Source organism: Lutra lutra, chromosome 16, assembly GCF_902655055.1.
Source record: "Lutra lutra chromosome 16, mLutLut1.2, whole genome shotgun sequence".
NCBI classification, from domain to species: domain Eukaryota; kingdom Metazoa; phylum Chordata; class Mammalia; order Carnivora; family Mustelidae; genus Lutra; species Lutra lutra.
Genome location: NC_062293.1, coordinates 32,344,798 through 32,366,348, shown reverse-complemented (window position 1 = coordinate 32,366,348; position 21,551 = coordinate 32,344,798). Strand labels below are relative to the sequence as shown.

Here is a 21,551-nt window from a genome sequence, read left to right as displayed (position 1 = left end):
AGCAGTAAACTGCTTCTCAAACATTACATCCTTCCTCCTTACCAGCCTCCCATAGAGTGGGAGGGCTCTGGGATGACTTGCTGCTCTTTCTGGCTTACAAAGATGATAATGGGTTCCCAGAAGCTATTTTGTGTGTCTGTAATTCAAAACATTTCATTGGAATAAAAAGCTCAAATATAAATAAAAACTCTTTACACGTCAAACTCTGAGGGATACATAAAGAAAAAATATTCTTTTCTTGCAGTCTCACTGGAGATTACAAATCTTCACAGTCCTGTGTGCCTTCCACATGGTTTCTATCTCCATACAAACACAAACACATATAAAGGTGTTTTCTTTATTCTTTGAACAGGTTAGGATCCCACTAAAATGTTTCTCTGCAACGTCTTTTTTCATTTTAGAAGTCATGGGCGTGCATCTAGGTGAATGCATAGGGACATAACTTGTTCATTGTAATAGCTGCATAGGATTGCATAGGATATATAAACCATAACTCTCCATTTGATTTTCTTCCCCGCTACAATACTGCAATGACCATTCTTGCACCATTACCCTCAGGACATTGCGCTTTGAGTTCTCTGGGGTACTCTACCCTTAGTATGATTATTGGACCAAAACGTCACCCTGAGAGGTTACTGTCCCCAGATTTTTGAGTCTCCGTATCGGAATTTTGTCCTGTTCACTTTCGCTTTTCCAGCTCCAAGAGGAGCGAGCCCGCGACGCCTCCCGCGGAGAAAACACTAGTTGCCCCGCAGCATCCCGAGGGCAGCGGATGCTGGAGGCACTCCGGGGTCAACGGACTCCCGGGGCGCTCCGCATAGCAGGATGCGGAGGACGGAGGCTCGGGCCCTAGTGTGACCTTGGGCCAGTGCCTGCCCGTCCCCGGCCTCGGTTTCCTTCTGCGGAGTCTGTGGCTCCAAACAAGGTAAGGCGCAGTCCGGGCCTTGCCCCGGTGTGACCTCTCATCTCTGTCTTTACATGCGTCCTGGCCTAGCTGGCTCCCCGAACGTAGGCTGCGCCTCCCTCCTTCCTCCCCATCATCTTCCCTCCGCGCCGCCCCACCTTCTTGACTGGAGTAGGCTCCGCAAGGCCAGAAAGGGCAAAGCAACAGTCTGCGTGATTCCCTCCTCTAGATCGGTCATTTATTGCTTCTGCCCGGCTCTGGCCCGCTCCCTCCCTTTCGGCTCGGCTATCGAGTTCTCCAGTCTGAACCTGGCCGGGGCCAACAGCCGCGCCAGTTCGGCCCATCCTTTGCTTCTGCCTGGCTCGGCTCTCCGGCTGCGGCGGCGGAGAAAGCGCCGCGATCCTCGTCTCGGCCAGCAGCCTCCGCCCATTTCGCCTGCCGCTGGCGCTTCCGCTTCCGGTAGCCCCCGGCAGTAAGTGTCCGAGGTACCAGCCATGGCGAGGAGCCGGCTGGAGACCGTGGGGAGTGTTTTCTCGCGGTGCGTGCTCGGACCCGGTGTGGGCTGAGGGTACCTCCTCAGGAAGGGGGCTGTTGACCGCTCACGCTCTTTCTGGATGGGTCAGAACCGGGCGAAGCATTCTCCAGAGTGCAGGAGTCTGAGCCGGGGGAGGCCCTCTCGTGCTCCCTCCTGTCTCTGAATAGGTGTGCTTGACGACCCATTCTCTGACCGCATCTTTCCCTTTCAAGATTGCAGCTCTCCCCTGTCCGAGTGGAGTTCCCTAGGAGGAGGAAGGGAGGAAGATGATGATGGGCCCGTGTGGGCCACCTTTGTATTTTCTTCGACGCGGCGTGGATGGGGTGGGGGTGGGGGGGTGGGACGCACCTGAGAAAAAAATAGAACTTAAAACTTAACCCCTGAGCTTTGTTAGTTTGATTTGGAATATGGAAATATGTTAACTGTAAGGTGGGGAACACCCCGCTCTGGTCTCCTTCCGGTTCTGTCTTGTGGACTCCGTGATCCCACTGATGTCCCAAGCCGTGACTAGACTGACTCAGGGGTTTAGACTGTTGTAACCGACTGACCTTCGTTATTTTTCCTTCCTTAAGGACTCGGGACCTGATTCGGGCTGGGGTGTTGAACGAGAAGCCCCTGTGGTTTGACGTATATAATGCCTTTCCCCCACTGAGAGAGCCGGTCTTCCGGAGGCCCCGCTTGCGATATGGCAAAGCCAAAGCTGCCATCCAGGACATCTTGTACCCCGAGGATCGGATTAGAGCGTGAGTGCCAAGCCACATGGTGGACAGGAGGCAGCAAAACTTCAGGAGGAGAGATTTAGCTAGCAGTCTGGTGACTTTTTTAGGAGTCGAGCCAGGGCTTGCCCTGTGAAGAAGGTCTTGTGTATCTCCCAAGTTAGGGAATCTGAAACAAGTTCTGGGAAATAGGATCTGGAGCCCAACAGTGGACTGCTAACTGCAGTTATAGCTACCCGTTTCTGTGTGTCTGTTAGCACTATGCTAAGCCCTTATAAAACATTCTCTAACTTGGGCCTTACTCTAACCCTACAAGATCAGTGTATTGTCTTCATTTTATTCATAAAGACTATGGGGCTCAAGGAGGTCAACTCACTGGGAATTTAGTGGCAGAGCTCTTTCCCACAAATAGTGATGTCAGTTTTTAGTACCTAGAATTTGTATGATTCTTTTTTTTCTTTTTTTTTTTTTTAAGATTTTATTTATTTGACAGGTAGAGATCACAAGTAGGCAGAGAGGCAGGCAGAGAGAGAGGAGGAAGCAGGCTCCCTGCTGAGCAGAGAGCCTGATGCGGGGCTCAATCCCAGGACCCTGGGATCATGACCTGAGCCGAAGGCAGAGGCTTTAACCCACTGAGCCACCCAGGTGCCCCGTGCTTCTTTTTTCTTAAATATTAAGATCAGAGGTGGTACCTTGTTCAGGGTAATACATATTTCTTTCTTTCTTTCTTTTTTTAATTTTAGAGACAGTGGGTGTGCATACACACAAGAGCAGAGGGGAAGGGCAGAGGGAGAAGCAGACTCTGTGCTAAGCATGGAGCTCCAGGCGAATCTCGATCTCACAACCCTGAGCCCGACCTGAGCCAAATCCAGGAGTCAGATGCTCAGCTGACTGTGCCACCCAGGTGCCCCTGTCCTCTTATTCTTTTCTCTATTTCTGGATGTAAGAAAACAATTTATGAGGTCATTATATTCTCATTTGAGGTCTAGACCCCTTTCATATCAGGAATCTCCTCCCCTGTCCCCCAACACTCCTTGAGGTGGGGGAACAAGTATGTTCTTGCTCTACTTGGAATTTTTCAGGGTAGTTCCTGAAGTACGAGATCTTTGGGGGCATTAATTTCTTTGTCAGTGCTTTTCTGGGTAGGCTCAGTGCACGCACTTGGTCAGGATTTATGTATTAAAATCATTTGTGGGTGTGCCTAGGAGTCTTAATCAGGTCAGCATTTGACTCTTCATTTTGGCTCAGGTCATGATCTCAGAGTCCTGGGATTGAACCCTCCATAAGGCTTTACTATAGGGAGTCTGCTTGGGATTCTCTCTTTCTCCCTCTCCCCCATTTCCTGCTCGTGCTTTCTATCCCTCTCTAAAAATAAAAAAAAATTAAAAAAAAAAATCATTTGTGTTTCTGCTGTATGGTTAGCAGGAGCTAGGTGATAGTTCATTGGAGAATGTGGAATATTTTACTGGTCCCTTTTTTATTACTGTTAATGTCAAAATAATAATACCTTGCATTTAAATAATTTTTTTGAACCTTTATTTTTGTGGCTTCCTTTCAGCGTTTTTAATATTTTAAAGAACTTATAAAAACAAAATAAGTTCCAGACATATCAAAACCTAAATGTAAAAAAATCAAAGCATAAAAGTACTAGAAGAAAACGTGGGAAAATTTTAAGAATAATCTGAGTGATAAAGACCTTTGTCAGTATAACATAAAACCCAGAAGCCATATTAAAATTTTCTGCCCCCTAAAAAAGTGCCACAAGATGAATCAAAAGCCAGCCAACATATTGGGAAAAAAATTTGGTAACAAGTATGACAAAGGGCTAATTATATTGCTATAAAATTTGCTTATAAATCAGTAGGAAAAACCCACCAAACGGAAGAGCACAGAAAAGGAAATTCAGTTTGTTTTTAAACATATGAAAAGATGTCCAGTTTATTTCATAAGAAAAGGCAAAAGTAAAACGAGTTACAATTTTTCATCTGTCAAATTGACAAAGAACAAAAAGTAGGAAGAGAGAATTTGGCCGGGCTATGGGGAAATAGACACTCTCCTACATTACTGCCGTGAGTGTAAATTGGCACAGCCACTTCAGGAAGCGTCTGGCAGTTTGGAAGGCCGTATTGCAAATGCACATACCTTGAGCTAGTAAAACTATTTTTATGAATTTATTCCAGACTCCTTTGCACAGTGTACTAAGAAATACTGATAAAGTTAATCACTGTCTACAGGTGCAAAAGGATTGGAAAAGGAGCAAAGGACTGGAAACAATCTAAGTTCAATGATTTGAAATGATCTCTAAGAACTATTAAGTAGAAGAGGCAAGATGTACAGTAGTGTTTTCTGTCCTTGGAGTTAAACTATGCGGCTGGGGGGGGAATGATAGATGCATGTATGCTTGTATATTAGAATATTCTTGGATGGATACACAAGAAAATGGTTAGTGTTGCTTCCTGGGAGGGAGCTGGGGGTTTGGGGTGGAGGTGAGCAGGAATGTTAACTTCTCATTGGATACCTTTTTGTAATATTTGGTGTATTTGCCATGTGCATGCACTACTTACTTTAAAAAAAAAAATGCTTATGTTTGACTTAGTAATTTTTCTTTATTCTTGGCCATGATCTATAAGTGGAGATTTATACTGTGTTGTTTATATTTTCTAGGAAATTTTATTCAGCCTATGGATCTGGTCAGAGAGCTTTTGATCTGTTCAATCCAAACTTCAAGTCTACCTGTCAACAGTAAGCCATTTTAACATGTCCTGGGTTAATTTTTTTGTTTTTTTAAGGAATTTAATGATCAGTTTGAGGAGTTGTGTTGAATTCCCCAGGAGGAAAAAGCCACTCTGGTAGGAAGATGTGTTAAGGGAAGGCTTTATACTGTGTAACAGCATGTTGATGACTCTCAATATGCAGACCTCAGATGTGACTGCTTGGAATTCCAGGTTTGTGGAGAAGTACATTGAGCTACAGAAACTTGGAGAAACTGATGAAGAGAAGTTATTTGTGGAAACAGGGAAGGCTTTATTAGCAGCAGGTGTCATTCTGAGAAGAGTAGGAGAAGCAAGGACTGTGAGTATTTTTTAATTAAAATTATTTTAAGGATTAGTTGTCTCTTTGTTAGAAGTTAGAGGAAGGCTTGGTTTTTCTTCTCCAACCTTGGCCTGTGTTTCTGAACACCAGGTCAAATGCTGATAGATGAAATATACTGAAGAAAAAAAAAAAAAAAAAAAAAAAAGATGTGTATATATACATATACTAAAATTTTGTGATAGTGACTGCTACTTGGAACAAGTGAGTTAGCATTAGGGCTTTTGAAATTACGGTTTTCTAGAGATTTTTATCATGTGTGTTGCTTGTTATAATAGAATTTGACCTGGGATATTAATGTTAATGTTTTGATTCCATGATAGAATGTGCTTAGTCATACAGCTTCAGCCAGTCAGTGGAGTGAAAATGACATCTGTGTGATGTATTTATGTCTGGTCTTTTAAGCAAAAGGAAGGTAGTCACATTTCCTGGGAATCTGAATCCACGGGTGTCAAACCTCAAACGATATTGGAAAAAAACCAGCCTCTTCAAGAAGTTCCCCAGGATCAGCGTTTGGAGACATCTGAAGAACAGCCAAAAGGTCTCTCACCTCCCTGAAGAACTTGTATTCCATGTATACTGACATCCAGACTGTATTCAGTAGATGAATGTTGAACTGTTTTTAACAGTTGAACTGTGTAAATGTTTCCCAGTCTCTAAGGCATTATGTTTGCCTTCTTTTAGTTCTATTTCTAGGTTGTCATAAGCTCAGTTTCATGGTTTGAATGAACTTTTATGTTAGGATGGTATTAAATAAAGAATTCCCTGACTGCTTATAAAGTAAATTTACCTTAAAATTGTAAATAGCATGAGGAAACCTTTATAAGTATGGTTTGAATGGGACACGTTTTGAGTAGGTCTTCTTGGATTTCTGTGTTAACATGTGGGTTGGCTATATCTGATTCTCAGGTATCTTTCTCTTTTCTGGCTCCGTCAGGCTTTTACTTGTGCATATGGTATGTCCCCTGGGCCAACTGTTTCTGTCTGTAGATAATCTTTACATTTTGCTATAGAACTATTGCTCTTCAGCTTGAGAGGTCATGCTGACTTGTGCTTTGTGGTAAAAGTGAGAACCTATCATTGATGATAGACAAAGGTCGAAACTATAGCTTTAATCTCATAGATGAGGTTGAGAGTGCTGGAGGCAATTAGCATAGGCCCGAACCTAGTCTGCTTAGTAAAGATTTGAATGAACAAGTGATTACATTCAGCCGAAGACTGAATTCAGAGGACATCTGTAGATAACTGGATTGCCAGGAGGGGGCCAGCTCATTTAGATGCTGTTCTCCCCCGGCATCCACCTGCCTCCTGGTGTGGAGATGTGCTCATGAGACCTTACCAACTGTTCTGCTTTCTTCGTTTTCATATCTTCTCCTGAATAAATGACATCTTCTTCTAAGTGTGTAGCTTTTGTATTTCTGATCAGACCAGTGGTTTTCAGGTAGTAGAAAGAAGCTGCTTCAGAAATTCTCTGATTTTAGAACTCCTGTAGCTTTTCTGTTCTTTGTGTGCAGTCTCTTCTGTGTCCTGACAGACCAAGGGCAGAGCCCACACCTCAGCCTGGGCACGGCCTTGCACATGGTGCTCTGGGAGTGGAAGGTGAATAGTACATGAGGCAAAAGCAGTTCTCGGCCATGCTGCATCTCCCTGCCACCCCTGTCACCGTTTTGCAATTCTTCTTGTTTGTGGAATGTTTTACTTTTAGATGGGAAAGTAAATTCATCCATTCAACAACCATAGACAGCCAGTGAGTGCCAAGCTTGGGGAGGAGGACTTAAGCAGGTGGAAGAGACGGTTCTGTTCTCAGAGGAACAGTTGTGGGGGGTCACTCATTAACTTTTTCTAGACCTTCTGTTTCTGGGGTTTAAAAGGCAGGGTTTTTTTTGCCATAATGATAATGATGACATTTTTAGAAAGTTGTTTGACACATACTTTGTATTTTTTAAATTTGTATGTATTTATTTATTTATTTTAAAAGATTTTATTTATTTATTTGACAGAGAGCGAGAGAGCACAGGCGCGGGGAGCAGCAGAGGCAGTCCTGCTGAGCAGGGAGCCCAGCACAGGACTCAGTCCCAGGACTCTGGGATCATGACCTGAGCGGAAGGCAGACACTTAACCAATGGAGCCACCCAGGTGCCTCTACTTGTTTTTTTTTTTAAGATTGATTTATTTATTTTAGAGAGAGAGCATGAGCCAGAGGGGCAGAGAGAGAGGGAGAGAGAACCTGAAGCAAGTTCTGTGCTGAGCGCGGAGCCAGATGTAGGGCTTGATCCCATGATCCTGAGATCACGACCCAAGCTGAAGCCAAGATTCAGATGCTTAACCAACTGTGCCACTGAGGTGTCCCTGATGCATAATTTTTTTTGAAACTGTACAGGTACATGGTTCAGAATTTAAAGGTGAAAGGCCAGTCTCCTTTCTAAAACCCATCTCCAGCCACCTAGTTCTCTCCCCCGAGGCCATTTCCTTTCCGGGAATATTTTGGGCATATGCGTGACGACATTGTGCTTACTGTCCTGTACCTCGTTTTTCTACTTAATATTATTGTCTCAGATCCTTTGTGTGGATGCCTAGTGATATGATCAGTGCTGAGTGACAAAAGTGGCTGTATGTGTTCTTGGGCTGCAAACAAGCCAGTGCTGCTGTGGGCGTACCCGTCACTGTGGTACTGCTGGAGTCGCGTGTCTTTGATTCTGATGTTGTCCTCCACAGAAGCTGCTCTTCTACACTCCTGCCAGCGACATGCGGGGATGCCTGTATCCCTGCACCCTCACCAGTACATTTCCAGCTTGGGTTTTTTTTTAAAAGATTTTGTTTATTAGAGAGCATGCACATGGGCAGGAGTAGGGAGAGGGGTAGAGGGAGAGGAGGTGGGAGAAGCAGACACCTGCTGGGTGTGGAGCCCGGGCCAGGGCTCAGTTCCAGGACTCTGAGATCATGACCAGAGCCAAAGTCAGACACTTAACCAATTGAGCCACCCAGGCACCCCCATTTCCATCTTGTTAAACCAGACAAACTCTTTCCTGGTAGAAGGGAGAGAGGCTAGACCTTACAGCAGACTTCTTCGTGTTGAATCTCCGTGGTCAAAAGAGTGAAATTGAAGTTTTTTGGGAAGTTTAGAGCCCTTCACACAGTTGGTGTAGGCAAAAGCCATCGACAGCATAGAGATGCTTGGAGAGAATGGAAGTATGAGCTCAATCTTGCGTTAAAGAGCTTAAAATCTAACTGGGAAGATGAGTGACTTTGGAAACAATAAGATGAACAAAAATTCTTTTAAGTTGTGATATGAAATAATGGTAGCGTCGGGTAGGAACTAGATCTAGACTAGTCCAGGAATACTGCACGGAGAGCCTTGAAAGGTGGGGGCAGTTGAAGTAGGCACGCTGTTTCCCCTGCCTGGAGCACCCTCCCTGCTACCGCATTCTTGAGAAACTGTTTTTACTGCCCCTCCAAGTGGGGCCTGCTCAGGGGCGGCTGGCTGGCTCAGTCGGTAAAGCATGTGGCTCTTGATCTCAGGGTCCTGAGTTCAATCCACATGTTGGACATAAAACTCAGTTACAGAAAAAAAGAAAAAGGAAAGAGAAATGGTACATGCTTGGAAATGTTACCTGATATGCAAATCAGATCTCCAGTCCCTTGAGGAGCCTCTTCGGGCTACACTCATGCACGTCATTTAGTTGGCACACCTGGTCTGCTGTTGGCGCTCCTGCCTCACCCCTGGTTGTCTGTTCTGGAGGGGACTACCTTCTTTCTATTCAGAGTGTCAACAGGTGCAGAAATTCTTAGTTGTACCTACTGACACATTAAACCGAGCCTTTTCTGGAGTGGGCCCTCCGTGTGGGTTTGCTAAACTGAAGCAAGGAAGGCATGTGTCCAGGTTACAGTGCAGTTTGCAAAGACAAGTTTGAAGATCTGAGGCTAGTTCTGGTTACTCCGGTTTTCGCTCATGTGCCCTTGTGCCTGTGACGGTGCCAGACTACAAAATAGGAATAATGTTTGCCTCTTTGGCTTCCAGTTATGTGAAAGTTGATACTGAATGCAAAGCTCACTTGTAATATGTGTGACAGGTGCTTCTATTACTCTGAGTAGTGGAAAACAGGTTTGAACAGGTAGTATGGGGTCAGATCATGGTGGCCTCAGTAACTATCCAGAGTTGTTCAGTTGGGTATAAGGAAGTCTGAGCAGGGAAGTAACATAGTGAAAGTAGTGTTGTGTGGAAGGAAGATTCACCCAGATGTGATGCAAAGAATGGGGTTGGAGCGGGCGGGGGTGGGGGAGGGCGGGAAGAGGAGACCTGTCAGAGCTTTGGTCTCTGCAAGCCATGCCAAGGTTACAAAGCTTAGTGACCAGAAGAATGCCTACATCACTAACAGCAAGGTTGGGAGGAGGGCTTCAGTTCTCAACATACTGAGAGGTAATGGTGCATCGTCCAAGTGGCAGACAGAGGGAGGAGTTAGATGGCTGGGAGACCGGGAGGAGGTCGCTAGCACAGGGCTAAGGGTTGGAACCAGGAGAATGAATGAGCTCTCCAGGGGAAGTGCAGAGATAACTGGATAGTTGGGGACTGAGGCAGATGAATGCTCTTAGTTAAGACAGAAGGAAAAAGAAAGCCAACAAAGGAAACAGGTCACTCATCTCCCATCATCTATATAGCAAGGCTTTTTTTTAAAATTTCTATTTATTTGAGCGAGAGCAAGAGTGCTCAACCGAGGGCAGGGGGTGTGGGGAGAGGGAGAAGCAGGCTCCCCATTGAACAGGGAGCCCGACGCAATGTAGGGCTCCATCCCATGACCCTGGGATCACGATGTGAGCTGAAGGCAGACACTTAACCGACTGAGCCACCCGGGCGCCCTTATGGCAAGGCTCTTTTAAGTGGTACTGGATTTACAAGGTTTTTTAGAGTTCTTCCTTCGCTTTTGTTTAGTAGGCTTTATTCTTGATCATGTGTCCTTAAAAGGCAAACCCAAGTCCTTTTGTAATTTTGTCTAATACTTAGTGTCATGTTCTCTGATCATGAAAACAGTATTATAGAAAAATCGGTGCTCTGAGAGGATTCCTGATTTTTTTTTTTTTAATTTTATTTTTTCAGTGTTCCAAGATTCATTGTTTATGCACCACACCCAGTGCTCCATGCAAAAGTGCCCTCATTAGTACCCACTACTGGGTTCACCCAGCCCCCGCCACCCTCCTCCCCGCCAAAACCCTCAGTTTGTTTCTCAGACTCCACAGTCGTTCTTGGTTCGTCTTTCCCTCCAATTTCCGCCAATTCACTTTTCCTTTCCTTCTCCTAATGTGATTTTTTTTTTTTTTAAGATTTTATTTATTTGACAGAGCACAAGTAGGCAGAGAGGCAGGCAAAGAGAGAGGAGGAAGCAGGGAGCCTGATGCAGGGCTCGATCCCAGGACCTGGGATCATGACCTGAGCCAAAGGCAGAGGCTTTAACCCACTGAGCCACCCAGGTGCCCCTGATTTTTTTTTTTTTTAAATGATACTGTATTCTCTGTAAATAAAGGATGGCTTGCCATTTAAAAGCATTGCACACATTCTGTCTTTAAAGAAAGTCATTTAAGTGGAATAAGATTTTCTCTGAGCCCTGCACTGGTGCCTGCCTCCACTCTTGGGAATCCAGACAGGCACGTAGGAGCTGTGGGGCCTCTTCCATCCTTCTAGGCTCTGCACTCTGAGCAGGTCTAATTCAGAACCGGGCCACCAGTTCTCCTGACTTCATGGGCACTAAGGCCTGTGACATGATGTGGGTCTGGTAGTGCCCGTGCTGGCATTGCCTCAGGAATGTGGGGCCAGGGACGAGGAACCATGAGGATGTGTGTTGGGGGTGGGGAGTGTGAGATTATCACTTCGCTCAGGGTCTCTCTGTTCCTGAGCTCTTCCAGTCTACCAGAACAGCCAGAAGGTGGAGGCGTGATTGGTGAGATTCGTCATGTGTTTTGAGCCTTCGTTGGTGCTCAGGGAGATGGATGCCTGAGCAGGTTCCGTGAGCCACATGGTTGAGGTCGCTTTGTCTGGGGGAGGAAGGGCATCTCCTGTGGGGAAGACAGGAAGTGGCTTCCCTGTCACTCCTAAGGTAGTGCTCAGTGCGGCCTGTGGGTGTGTGACTGGGTGAGCCCGGTGCTGGAGCAGTTTCTGTGGAGATGTGAACCAGACCGTTGCTTGTGGCCCTCAAATGAAGAGGTCGCTGGGGGAAAGCAAAGGAGGCAGGAAGTTGAGTGCTATGCCCCCTCCATCCATATGTATTCCAGGCAGACGATTTTTGTTAGTTAGAATGGTAGCTGACAATGAAATTATATTTAGGGTAGAGTTTTACCCTCGAATGATGTTTGTCTTGGACCGGAACTCAAATGTCAGTCACCTGATCTAGTTGGTCTGTTCTTTTAATTAAAAGATGGTTCTGAGCAACATCCAGTACTGGTCTATTTATTATTTATCAAGCATTTTCCTTCCAGCAGTTAGTGAAAGGTCAGTGGCTTCAACAGATGCTTTGTTTTTTGGTGAGTTGCTTAGATGAAAAAGATGTACGATCAATCTCTGCTCCCTCCTGTTTGCTCATGGGCAGGACACTGTTTAATAGTCATTGTGGCATTTAGGATCGCAGGCCTCTGAAACATGCAGAAAAGTGCATGTGCATCCCTTGCTGCTGAACATTTCTCCAAAAGTAAACATCAGGTTGTGATTATGGTTAATAATGAGATATTGATTGTTTGAAAATGTCACCACCAGGGACCGTTTGGCTGCAGCACCGCTAGGTGGCGCTGCACTCTCGTGCTGCTCAACCACATTAATTTATTTCCTTGCCTTGGGGTACCTTGCCTTTCAAGGTTGGCGAGTGTCCTTGTAAAATAATGTTCTGGCTGAGGTTTAGGAAGACAAGGTCCTGGGGTGCCTGGAATATAGTAGAGATGGGAGCTGATAGGCTACAGGATAAATGACAGAGGCCTGTGGGGGAAACCGACTGTGTTTGCACCATAGTGGGAGTAGGAGAGGAAGGAGCTAACCGCTGAGTCCCTAGAGACTGCCCAGGGCAGTGTTTCCTAACCTTCTCCAGTCAATGAAAAATCTGCAAATTTGCTGCGGAGGATGGAGCAGGGAAGCGGTGTGGGCAGAGAGGCAATGTGGCGTAGTGGAAGAACCCCCAGCAGGCCTGGGACTGAAGCCCTGATCAATTGCCTTGTCTTGTGACATTAGGGGAGTTGGTGAATAACTTGACCCTCAGTTCCCTTACCTGTAAAGCAGAGGTCCTGACATCTCCCTCATCCAGGTGCTCTACGGGTTAAAGAAGAGCAGGAACAAAGTTCTTGGCACGGAGTCGGTCTTTGATCTCAGTGTTTGGAAGGCTCTCAGCAACTGTTGCTTCCCACCGGATGAAGGCAAATGTACATTAGATTAAAATGGAGAAGGGGGCGCCTGGGAGACTCAGTCAGTTAAGCGTCTGCCTTCGACTGGGGTCGTGATCTTGGTGTCCTGGGATTGGGCCCTTGTTCGGGCTCCCTGCTCAGTGGGGAGTCTGCTTCTCCATCTCCCTCTGCCCTCCCACCCCTCACCCACTCATGTGCACGCTTTCTCTCTCACCCTCTCGCTCTCTCTCAAATAAATAAAATCTTTAAAAAAAAAAAAAGGAGAAGAAACAAAAAACTAGGATTGTGTCCCTTTTCACCATCTACTTGTCTAATCGCTTCTCTCTTCTCAACAACCCCCCCCAGCAGTTGTGATCTCTTTTATCTTCTTCCAACCTTCTAGCACCAAACCAATCAATCAGCTAATCAATCAAACAAAAAAACAAAAAGACAAAGGAGAAAGCTAAAGAGCAGCCTGGGAACTCGTCTATTATTGGAGCTTACCCAGTGTTGGTAGGTTACATGGGAAAACTTGCTTGTGTGTGTGTGTGTGTGTGTGTGTGTGTGTGTGTGTGTGTGTGTGTGTGTAAAGCAGTGTCTTAATGGCATTCCTTCTGTTTCTTCTTTCCTTCCTTATTGTTGCTCCCCTTGCCCTCCTTGTGGTAAACTTTGCTCTTTTCTTTCTCCCTTCTGCCCCCGCCCCCGATTATGGAGGGAAGCCAGAGGGTTACTACCTAGAGCAGAAAGAAGAAAATGGCTCTAACCCCAGAAACATTGTTTCTGGGTGCCAGGGCTGCACAACCCTTGGGGCAGGAGTTTCTGGAACTCCCTCTGTTTCTCCTCCCAGTGAAGAGCAGTGTTGATGCCAGGGTTGGAGTGGTGCGTGGGATAGGAGTGAGGTCTGGAGAGCCAGAAAGATCTGTTTATGTCCTGGGGCACCTGGGCGGCTCAGTCGGTTAAACATCTGCCTTCAGCTCAGGTCATGATCTCAGGGTCCTGGGATCAAGACCCATGTCAGGCTCCCTACTCAATAGGGAGTCTACTTCTCCCTCTTGCTCTGCCCCTCCTCCCCACTTGTGCATGCTCTCTCTCTCAAATAAATAAACGCTCTAAAAAAAAGGAAAGATCTAGTTATGTCTTTCCCACTGTCCTGTGTCCCTTTCACTCCATTTGACCTTGGTCAGTCTGCAGTGGGATGCACCTGCCACTGGTTACCTGGGGTGCTAGGCTAGAGGATACAAGGCTGAGGGTGCCACTGGGGAACATTACAGAGGAAGAGCGCTGGCCTCTGGTGTCAGTCAAAGAACTGGGTTCCAGTGCCGGTGCTGCTGCTCCCTGTGTGACTGTGGCTTTGGGCAGGTCATTAATCCCTCTGAGGAGCATTCAGTTCCATCACAGGGTCTGGAGCCCAAGAGATCCTTGAAAGTGGACTTGTTGAGTGAATGAATGAACAAATGAATGGTTTCCTTATCTAAACATAGGGATAATAATACTATACCAAGTATGTTTTGGGCTGCAGAACCCAAAGAAGATGCTGGTTGTGGCCGAACTTTGGAAACTCTGAAGCCATCTACAGTTCCATAAAATAAAGATGCCAGTCAGAAGCAAATGCCCCAATCTTAAAAAAAGAAGAAGAAGAAGAAGGAGAAGAAGAAGAAGAAGAAGAAGCAAATGCCCCAATCTTAAAAAAAAAAAAAAAAAAGAAGAAGAAGAAGAAGCAAATGCCCCTGGAGCTGCTGCTGCTGGGCCTGCCTGGGAAGGAGAGCAGAGCCCAGCACTGTGTGCTCAGGAGAGGAATGGCAGCAGGTGAGCATGGCTGGTCTAGTCTCTGCGAGCTGAGGAATTCTGCAGGAGATGGCAGGTTCTTCAGACCCCCTCGTGGGTGCTTGCTTTAAATCCTGAGTGTGCTCAGCATTATCTCTTGAATATTAAGCACAAAGAGAGTTGGATCCTGGGCTTTATCGCCAGCTTCCCTTGGCCCCTGGCAGGGGAGGTGAAATGGCCCTGCTCCGTCTCAGCAGTGAGGGTCATGGCCTCCCTGCCCCCCTGGAGTTCATCCCCTTCCTCCGGCCTGGCTCCCTGCTGGAACCATTTTCCCTTGCCCTGGCATGAATGTCACTCTGGCTCCTCAAGGCTTCCAGTCCCTTAAATGTATAATTCAAGGGACGATGGGCTTGTGTTACCATTGCTGCCAGCAGCCTTGAGCTGACTCCGTAGCACAGGCAGGGTTTCCCTTTCCAGGCTGGGGAAAGGGTGGTCAGTGCCTGGGTCACCTCAGTGAGTGTGCCCAAGCCTTGGCTCCTGGTTGCCCTGGTCCAGCCACACTCATAAGGCCCCTGAGGTTAGAACAAGAGAAAGCCAGCTTAATCCCAGAAAGTTTCCAATTTAAATCCTAAGAAGGCAAAGCTTGTCTTTGGCGCCCCTACACCATCCCTAACTTTCCTACTTTTATTTGTGAGAGAAGACAAAAGGGCCATGGGAGACAGGCCAGATGAGATGGAGGGGTCATCTGAACTGCAGGCAGGTAGAGGGCACCAAAATGTCCCACAGTCCTGCAGCATTCCTGCCGTGTCTCTCCTGGCCTTCTGGGCAATCCGACCTCCAGTGCCGCACGTTCTCAAGGTTGAAACTGTTTATTCCTTCCCTTTTGATTATTGACGGATGCACCTAGCGTGGCTTCTTAAAAGAACCATTTCAAATACCTGTAAAGCCAAGAAGCTCAAATTTAGGAAAATCTCACCAGCAGGACTTAGTTCCTGTGTCTATTGACTCACAATTAATAACTATATTATAGTATTACTATTACATAATTGATTGTAATTGCTATTATATAATAAATAATACTAATGAAATTCGCATTATAATTAATGCTAATGAAAGGTAGATGACATGCTTATTGCTCAACCGACATGCGCGTTGCCAAACCCCCAAAGGGGTTCCTTTAAGATCTAAAGGACCTGATTGTACTTTACTGTCATGTTGAAGAGAATAAAGCTTTTAGGTATAATCAAGATTTCTTACATATGAGAACTCAGTGACCCATAGGCAATGTCTGCCATTAAAAAAAAAAAAGGAAGAACCGAGTGTACCTCCATTGTTTACTGACATTTAAAAATAGCTCCTTTAGCCCACAACTGCGACCGAAGATGGCATGGAGAGCAGCGGGGCAGTAGATGAGGCTCTTGGAGATCCCAGTCCAGCCCCGACTCATGTACTCGTTGGCTGTGTGACTTTAGAAAGACAGTCAACCTTTTTAGCCATTTGTAAAGTAAGGGGGTTGAACCACAAGACCTCAGAAACCCTATTCTCTGGGTCTTTGGTCCAAGAAGAGCTGCAAAAATGGGGAAAACAAGCACATTCCAAGACTTACTAAATACTTAAAACCTTCTCACTTTAGAAAAAGAGATTTTATTTATTTGAGAAAGATTGAGTGGGGAGAGGAGCAGAGGGACTAGCAGACTCCCTGCTGAGCAGGGAGCCCAATGCGGGGCTCCATCGCAGGACCCTGAAGTTGTGACCTGAGCTGAAGGCAGATGCTTAACCGACTGAGTCACCCAAGCTCATGAAAACCTTCTCACTTTTAAATTTGGATTATGGATGGGAATGCAAGCTGTTACAGTAACTCTGGAGAATAATATAGAGGTTCCTCGAAAAGTTGAAAATAGAACTACCCTATGACCAAGCAATTGCACTACTGGGTATTTATCCCAAAGGAACAAATGTGATCCGAAGGGGCACGTGCACCCAAAGGCTTATAGCAGCCATGTCCACAATAGCCAAACTGTGGAAAGAGCCCAGATGTCCATCAACAGATGAATGGACGAAGAAAATGTGGTATATATCTACAATGGAATATTAGGCACCCATCAAAAAAAAAGAAATCTTGCCATTTGCAACAACGTGGATGAAACTAGAGGATATTATACTAAGTGAAATAAGTCAGTCAGAGAAAGACAATTATCATATGATCTCACTGATATGTGGAATTTAAGAAACAAGGCAGAGGATCATAGGGGAAGAAAGGAAAAAATGAAACAAGACAACACAAGAGAAGGACAAAAACCGTAAGAGACTCTTAATCAGGAAACAAGCTGAGGGTTGCTGGAGGGGAGGGGAGTCGGGGATGGGGTAACTGGGTGATGGACATTGGGGAGGTTTTGTGTTGTAATGAGCACTAGGTATTATATAAAACTGATAAATCACAGACCTGTACCCCTGAAACAAATAATACATTACATGTTGATTAACTGAATTTAAATTAAAATAAATTTTGATTATGGAAACACTCGTAAGGATAGAGAGAATGGTACAATCCTCCATATGTTCATCATGTAGGTTTAACCATTACTAATATTCTGCTCTATTTGCTCATGTAGATCTTTTCTGAAGATTTTGCTTATCTGTGTATTTTTCTGTATCTTAAAGCATGTCCAGACATGACTTCTTTCACCCAAGGCTTCAGCCTGCTTCTCTGAAAAGTAAGACCTTTCCTTATATCAACACCATTACCATTGTTAAGCCTAACAACATGGCAATTAACTAATTTTGTAATATTACCGGATAACCGGTCCATACTCAAATTTCCCCACACTCCCCAGAACAGGCTGTCTGCCTCCCCCTTCGTCAGCCCATCGCTGGGGCCAACCATTGTCAGCTCTTGCTGTGTTTGGTGCTTCTGGTGAGTAGCTTTGCACATGGCTTCATACCCTCAGCTGCTGTCATCGCCTCCTGGCTTTCTGCTAGGACCGATGATGGCTCGTTAACTTCCATTCTTTCTTCTTCTGCAGCAGCATTTACCCCCTTAGTTCCTCTGTGTAGTAACCACTTACTAAGGTTCTGTTTGGGATTGAACTGCGTACTCCAACTGCGTATTCCCAACCCCCAAAAAAGGTATGTCAAAGTCCTAGTTGCTGGTGCCTGTGAATGTGACCTTACTAGGTGACAGGGTCTTTGCAGATGTGATCAGGTGAAGACAAGGTCATGCTGGAGTAGAGCCGGCCCTAAACCCAATGACTGGCGTCCTTAGAGGGAGAGAGGGATTTGGAAACAGACACACACACAGAGGAACGACAGCCACGTGGAGACGGAGGCAGAGTGTGGCGAGGTGCGGCCACCAGCCAAGGAGCGCAGAGGTTTGCTACCACCAGCAGTTGCAAGAAGCAACGCAGAAATCTCGGCAGGGCCTCCGGAGGGAGCACAGCCCTGCCCACACCTGCATTTCAGACTTCTGGCCTCCACACTGTGAGGATACATTACCGTTGCTTGAAGTCACTCCATTTGTGACAGTTTGTTATGGCCACCCAAGACACTGGTACGGTTCCTCTACCTTTGGAGCATCACTAAAAGGGAAACTCGGTTTTCCTCCTTTCTATGCAGGGAACAACCCTGTTCTTCTCTACTGCGTTTCTCCCCAGGACTTTCCTTTACTACTCACGTAAAACCCTTGACTTCTGGTCACCAAAAGGGGCAGGGGGTGGGGGTTCCCCACAACAAGCAATTGTCTGCTACACCAGCTTGCTGGCCTGCAGTTTAATTCTGGCACTATCTACCCAGACATAGTATCAGATCCCACAGGTTAAGGGCTCAGTCCCACAAGACTGCTCCTCAACATACACACACACACACTCTTCAGATGCCTGTGGAAAGGACAGATTATCACCTATACTTGTAACCAACCAGCTCTAGACTGCAAGTTCCAACAACCCTGTTCTCAGGTTCAGCTGATTTGCTAGAGCAGCTCACAGAAACCAGGGAAACTCATTTACCAGTTTATTAAAGGCTATGATAATGAATACAGCAGAACATGCAGAGGGAAGAGATGCATGGGACAAGGGCACCTGTGCCCTCTCTGGGTGCGCCACTTTCCCGGCACCTCCTTCCACGTGTTCGCCACCCTGGAAGCTCTCAGAAGCCTGTACTTTTGGGATTTTATGGAGGCTTCATCACACGGGCACAATTGATCATTGACTCTACTTGCACCCCTTCTTCCTTCTCAAGAGAATGAGGGATGGGGCCGAAAATTCCAAGTTCCTAATTATGGTTTGGATTTTCCAGTGATTAGCCCTCATGCAGGAGCCATCCAGGAACCCACCCAGAGTCACCTTTTTAGAGTAAAAGATACTTCTTTCACTCCTATCGGAAATTACAAAGGTTTCAGGAGCTCTGTTTTAGGAGCTGGGGGCAGAGACCAATATGTATTTCTTATTATGAATTGCAGTATTACAATCACATAAAATTATACCTCTATTTTTATTTTTTTAAAGAGTATTTATTTATTTATTTGACAGAGATCACAAGTAGGCAGAGAGGCAGTCAGAGAGAGAGAGGAGGAAGCAGGCTCCCTGCTCAGCAGAGAGCCCGATGCAGGGCTCGATCCCAGGACCCTGGGATCATGACTTGAGCTGAAGGCAGAGGCTTAACCCACTGAGCCACCCAGGCGCCCTATACCTCTATTTTTAAAAAAGATTTTATTTATTTGACAAAGCACGTGAGGGCGCACAAGCAGGGGGAGTGGCAGGGAGAGGGAGAAGCAGGCTCTCTGCAGAGCAGGGGGAGCCCAAGGTGGGACTCGATCCCAGGACCATGACCTGAACTGAAGGCAGACGCTTAACCTAACTGAGCCACTCACACACCCTATACCCCTGTTTCTTGTTCCATCCACTACATCTTGACTCCTTGCTTTGTATGATGAGGATAAGAACCAAAGTTTTAAACACAGCTGGTAGGACCCAGGATGTGAGCAGTCCAAGTGATGGAGGGCAGTGTTCAGCAGAGGGTGGATGCCTTCTGATCCCTGGGTGGCCGCTGCTCCATCTTCTTGGTCTGCAGAGACACTGGCTGCCTGGACACTGTGACCACAGCTCTTTGTCCCAGAGCCAGGAGCAGACGTGTGAGGGAGAGTCTTGCCCAGAGTTGAGGTTGTTTCATTCCCCTCCAGGATCTGCCTGCTTTCCTCCCACGTCACACATGCCTGTTTCTCTGGGAAGGTCCCAGACACTGCTCATAGACATGTGCCCCTCATGTGGTCTTGGCCAATTTGGTACCTTATCTTCTCTCTTTGCTTTGGCTGTGAGTAAATCCAGAGTTAAAGTTACAGCCACAGGCAGCCGATAGAGGAACTTATAATGGCATTTGTTTTGAAAATTATGAAATATTTTAGGCATACAAAAATTACAGAGAATATATAACAAATGTCCTGTCACCCAGCTTGAGACATAAAACTTAGCAAAGACTGGGGCGCCTGGGTGGCTCAGTGGGTTAAAGCCTCTGCCTTCGGCTCATGTCATGATCCCAGGGTCCTGCCCCCACGTCGGGCTCTCTGCTAGGCAGGGAGCCTGCTTCCTCCTCTCTCTCTGCCTGCCTCTCTGCCTACTTGTGATCTCTGTCTGTCAAATAAAATCTTTAAAAAAAAAAAAAACAGGGACGCCTGGGTGGCTCAGTTGGTTGGGCAGCTGCCTTCGGCTCAGGTCATGGTCCCGGCGTCCTGGGATCGAGTCCCGCATCGGGCTCCTTGCTTGGCAGGGAGCCTGCTTCTCCCTCTGCCTCTGCCTGCCACTCTGTCTGCCTGTGCTCACTCTCGCTTCTCTCTCTATGACAAATAAATAAAGAAAATCTTTAAAAACAACAACAACAACAACAACAAAAAAACAACCCACAAAACTTAGCAAAGACTGAAGTCCTCTGAGCCCTAGGTCCCATTCTCCCACCTCCAACCCCCGTGGGACCTCTCTTCCTGCACTTGCTTTATCCCTTCCTATTTAAAAAATAATGAATTTCCCTAAACGTATGCCCGTGTAACAAACATATGGTATCATTTTGCATATTTAAAAACATTCTGTAAGTGGCTTTTTACTATATATATCACTCTGTACTTTTTTCTTTTTTTTTTTTTTTAAGATTGTATTTATTTATTTGACAGACAGAGATCACAAGTAAGCAGAAAGGCAGGCAGAGAGGAGGAAGCAGGCTCCCTGCCATGCAGAGAGCCTGACACGGGGCTCGATCCCAGGACCCTGGGATCATGACCTGAACCGAAGGCAGAGGCTTTAACCCACTGAGCCACCATGTGCCCCTGTAGTTTGTTCTTTTTACTCAAGGATTTTACTTTGAAACTTCCCTGTGTTGATCCATGAAGCTCTAGTTAATTCATTTTCACTGCTGTGTAGTATTCCACTAGAAGACTAGACAAATGATTATTCAGAGTTTCAAAGCATGGCCCTGTGGCCAGAACGCTGGGGTTCAAATCCCAGCTCTGCCACTTATTAGGTCTGCAACCTTGGGCAAGTCAACCTCTCTGTGCCTCTGTTTCCTCAGCTATAAGATGGGGCAAATGATAGCACCTACCTCAGTCGACGTGAAAATGAAATGATGTAACAGCTGTGAAGCATTGAAAATAAGCCTGGGGCACAATGCACCCTATTCAAAGGCTGGCTAGCACCGTTGCACGTTTATTTTCCAATTGGTGGACGTTTCCAGTTTTTCCCCGTCCCCGGGATGTTGCAGGGAACATTATTCTATCTGTTTCTTTGTGCACGTGCGCCAGAGAGTTCCCGTGGGCTAGGGCACACACATGGGAGTGGATTGCTGGGCCGTAGGGTGTGCCCTTCTTTCCTTTTCTGGGCAAAGCGAATGTGCTCTCTGGCCCGAGGTGCTGATCCTCACTTTCGCCTGGGGGCGGGGCCTCATGTGTTGTGTTGGTGCACCGCTTTTGCTTAAACTTGGCTAAATCTTCCTTTCCCTTTACCCGAATGTCTCCATCTCCTTATCTTTATCCTAGTGCGGACTTTCGTGAGCCTTCTCTTCTCCATGCTCCCTCCTTTTTCTTTGGAGTGACACAGGATGTAGGTACAAAAAGATGACACAGGATCCCGCGGAATGAAAGACACAACCCTCAGGGGCTGCCTGCTACCCAGCCTGGACCTCCAGCCTTCCTGCTCTCAGGACTCATTAGGGT

At 46.3% G+C, this 21,551-nt stretch overlaps 1 protein-coding gene and 1 long non-coding RNA gene across 3 annotated transcripts; both read left to right on the top strand.

Moving 5' to 3' along the window:
• The first annotated feature begins 1,307 nt into the window (after positions 1 to 1,307).
• MRPS23 (mitochondrial ribosomal protein S23) lies at positions 1,308 to 6,021 on the top strand. Of its 2 annotated transcripts, none has more exons than XM_047708777.1 (5): positions 1,308 to 1,442; positions 2,012 to 2,182; positions 4,820 to 4,897; positions 5,101 to 5,227; positions 5,569 to 5,664. In XM_047708777.1, the coding sequence occupies exons 1-5, from the start codon at positions 1,399 to 1,401 to the stop codon at positions 5,647 to 5,649; spliced, it is 501 nt and encodes a 166-aa protein (XP_047564733.1). In that variant the 5' UTR covers positions 1,308 to 1,398; the 3' UTR covers positions 5,650 to 5,664. The 2 variants fall into 2 exon arrangements, with proteins under 2 accessions (XP_047564733.1, XP_047564732.1); XM_047708776.1 differs by having other exon boundaries at positions 1,309 to 1,442; positions 5,651 to 6,021.
• Positions 6,022 to 7,320: 1,299 nt separating this feature from the next.
• Positions 7,321 to 15,657, top strand: LOC125087894 (uncharacterized). Its single transcript, XR_007123535.1, has 2 exons — positions 7,321 to 7,381; positions 14,118 to 15,657. It is a non-coding gene; the product is annotated as an uncharacterized LOC125087894 (long non-coding RNA).
• The last annotated feature ends 5,894 nt before the right edge of the window (positions 15,658 to 21,551 follow it).

Bases quoted from the DNA above. Each gene is read 5' to 3' on its own strand.
- MRPS23 (XM_047708776.1), top strand. From the start codon at position 1,399: ATGGCGAGGAGCCGGCTGGAGACCGTGGGGAGTGTTTTCTCGCG. The intron at 1,443-2,011 runs GTGCGTGCTCGG...TCCTTCCTTAAG, and splicing joins GTGGGGAGTGTTTTCTCGCG to GACTCGGGACCTGATTCGGG. The intron at 4,898-5,100 runs GTAAGCCATTTT...TTGGAATTCCAG, and splicing joins TTCAAGTCTACCTGTCAACA to GTTTGTGGAGAAGTACATTG.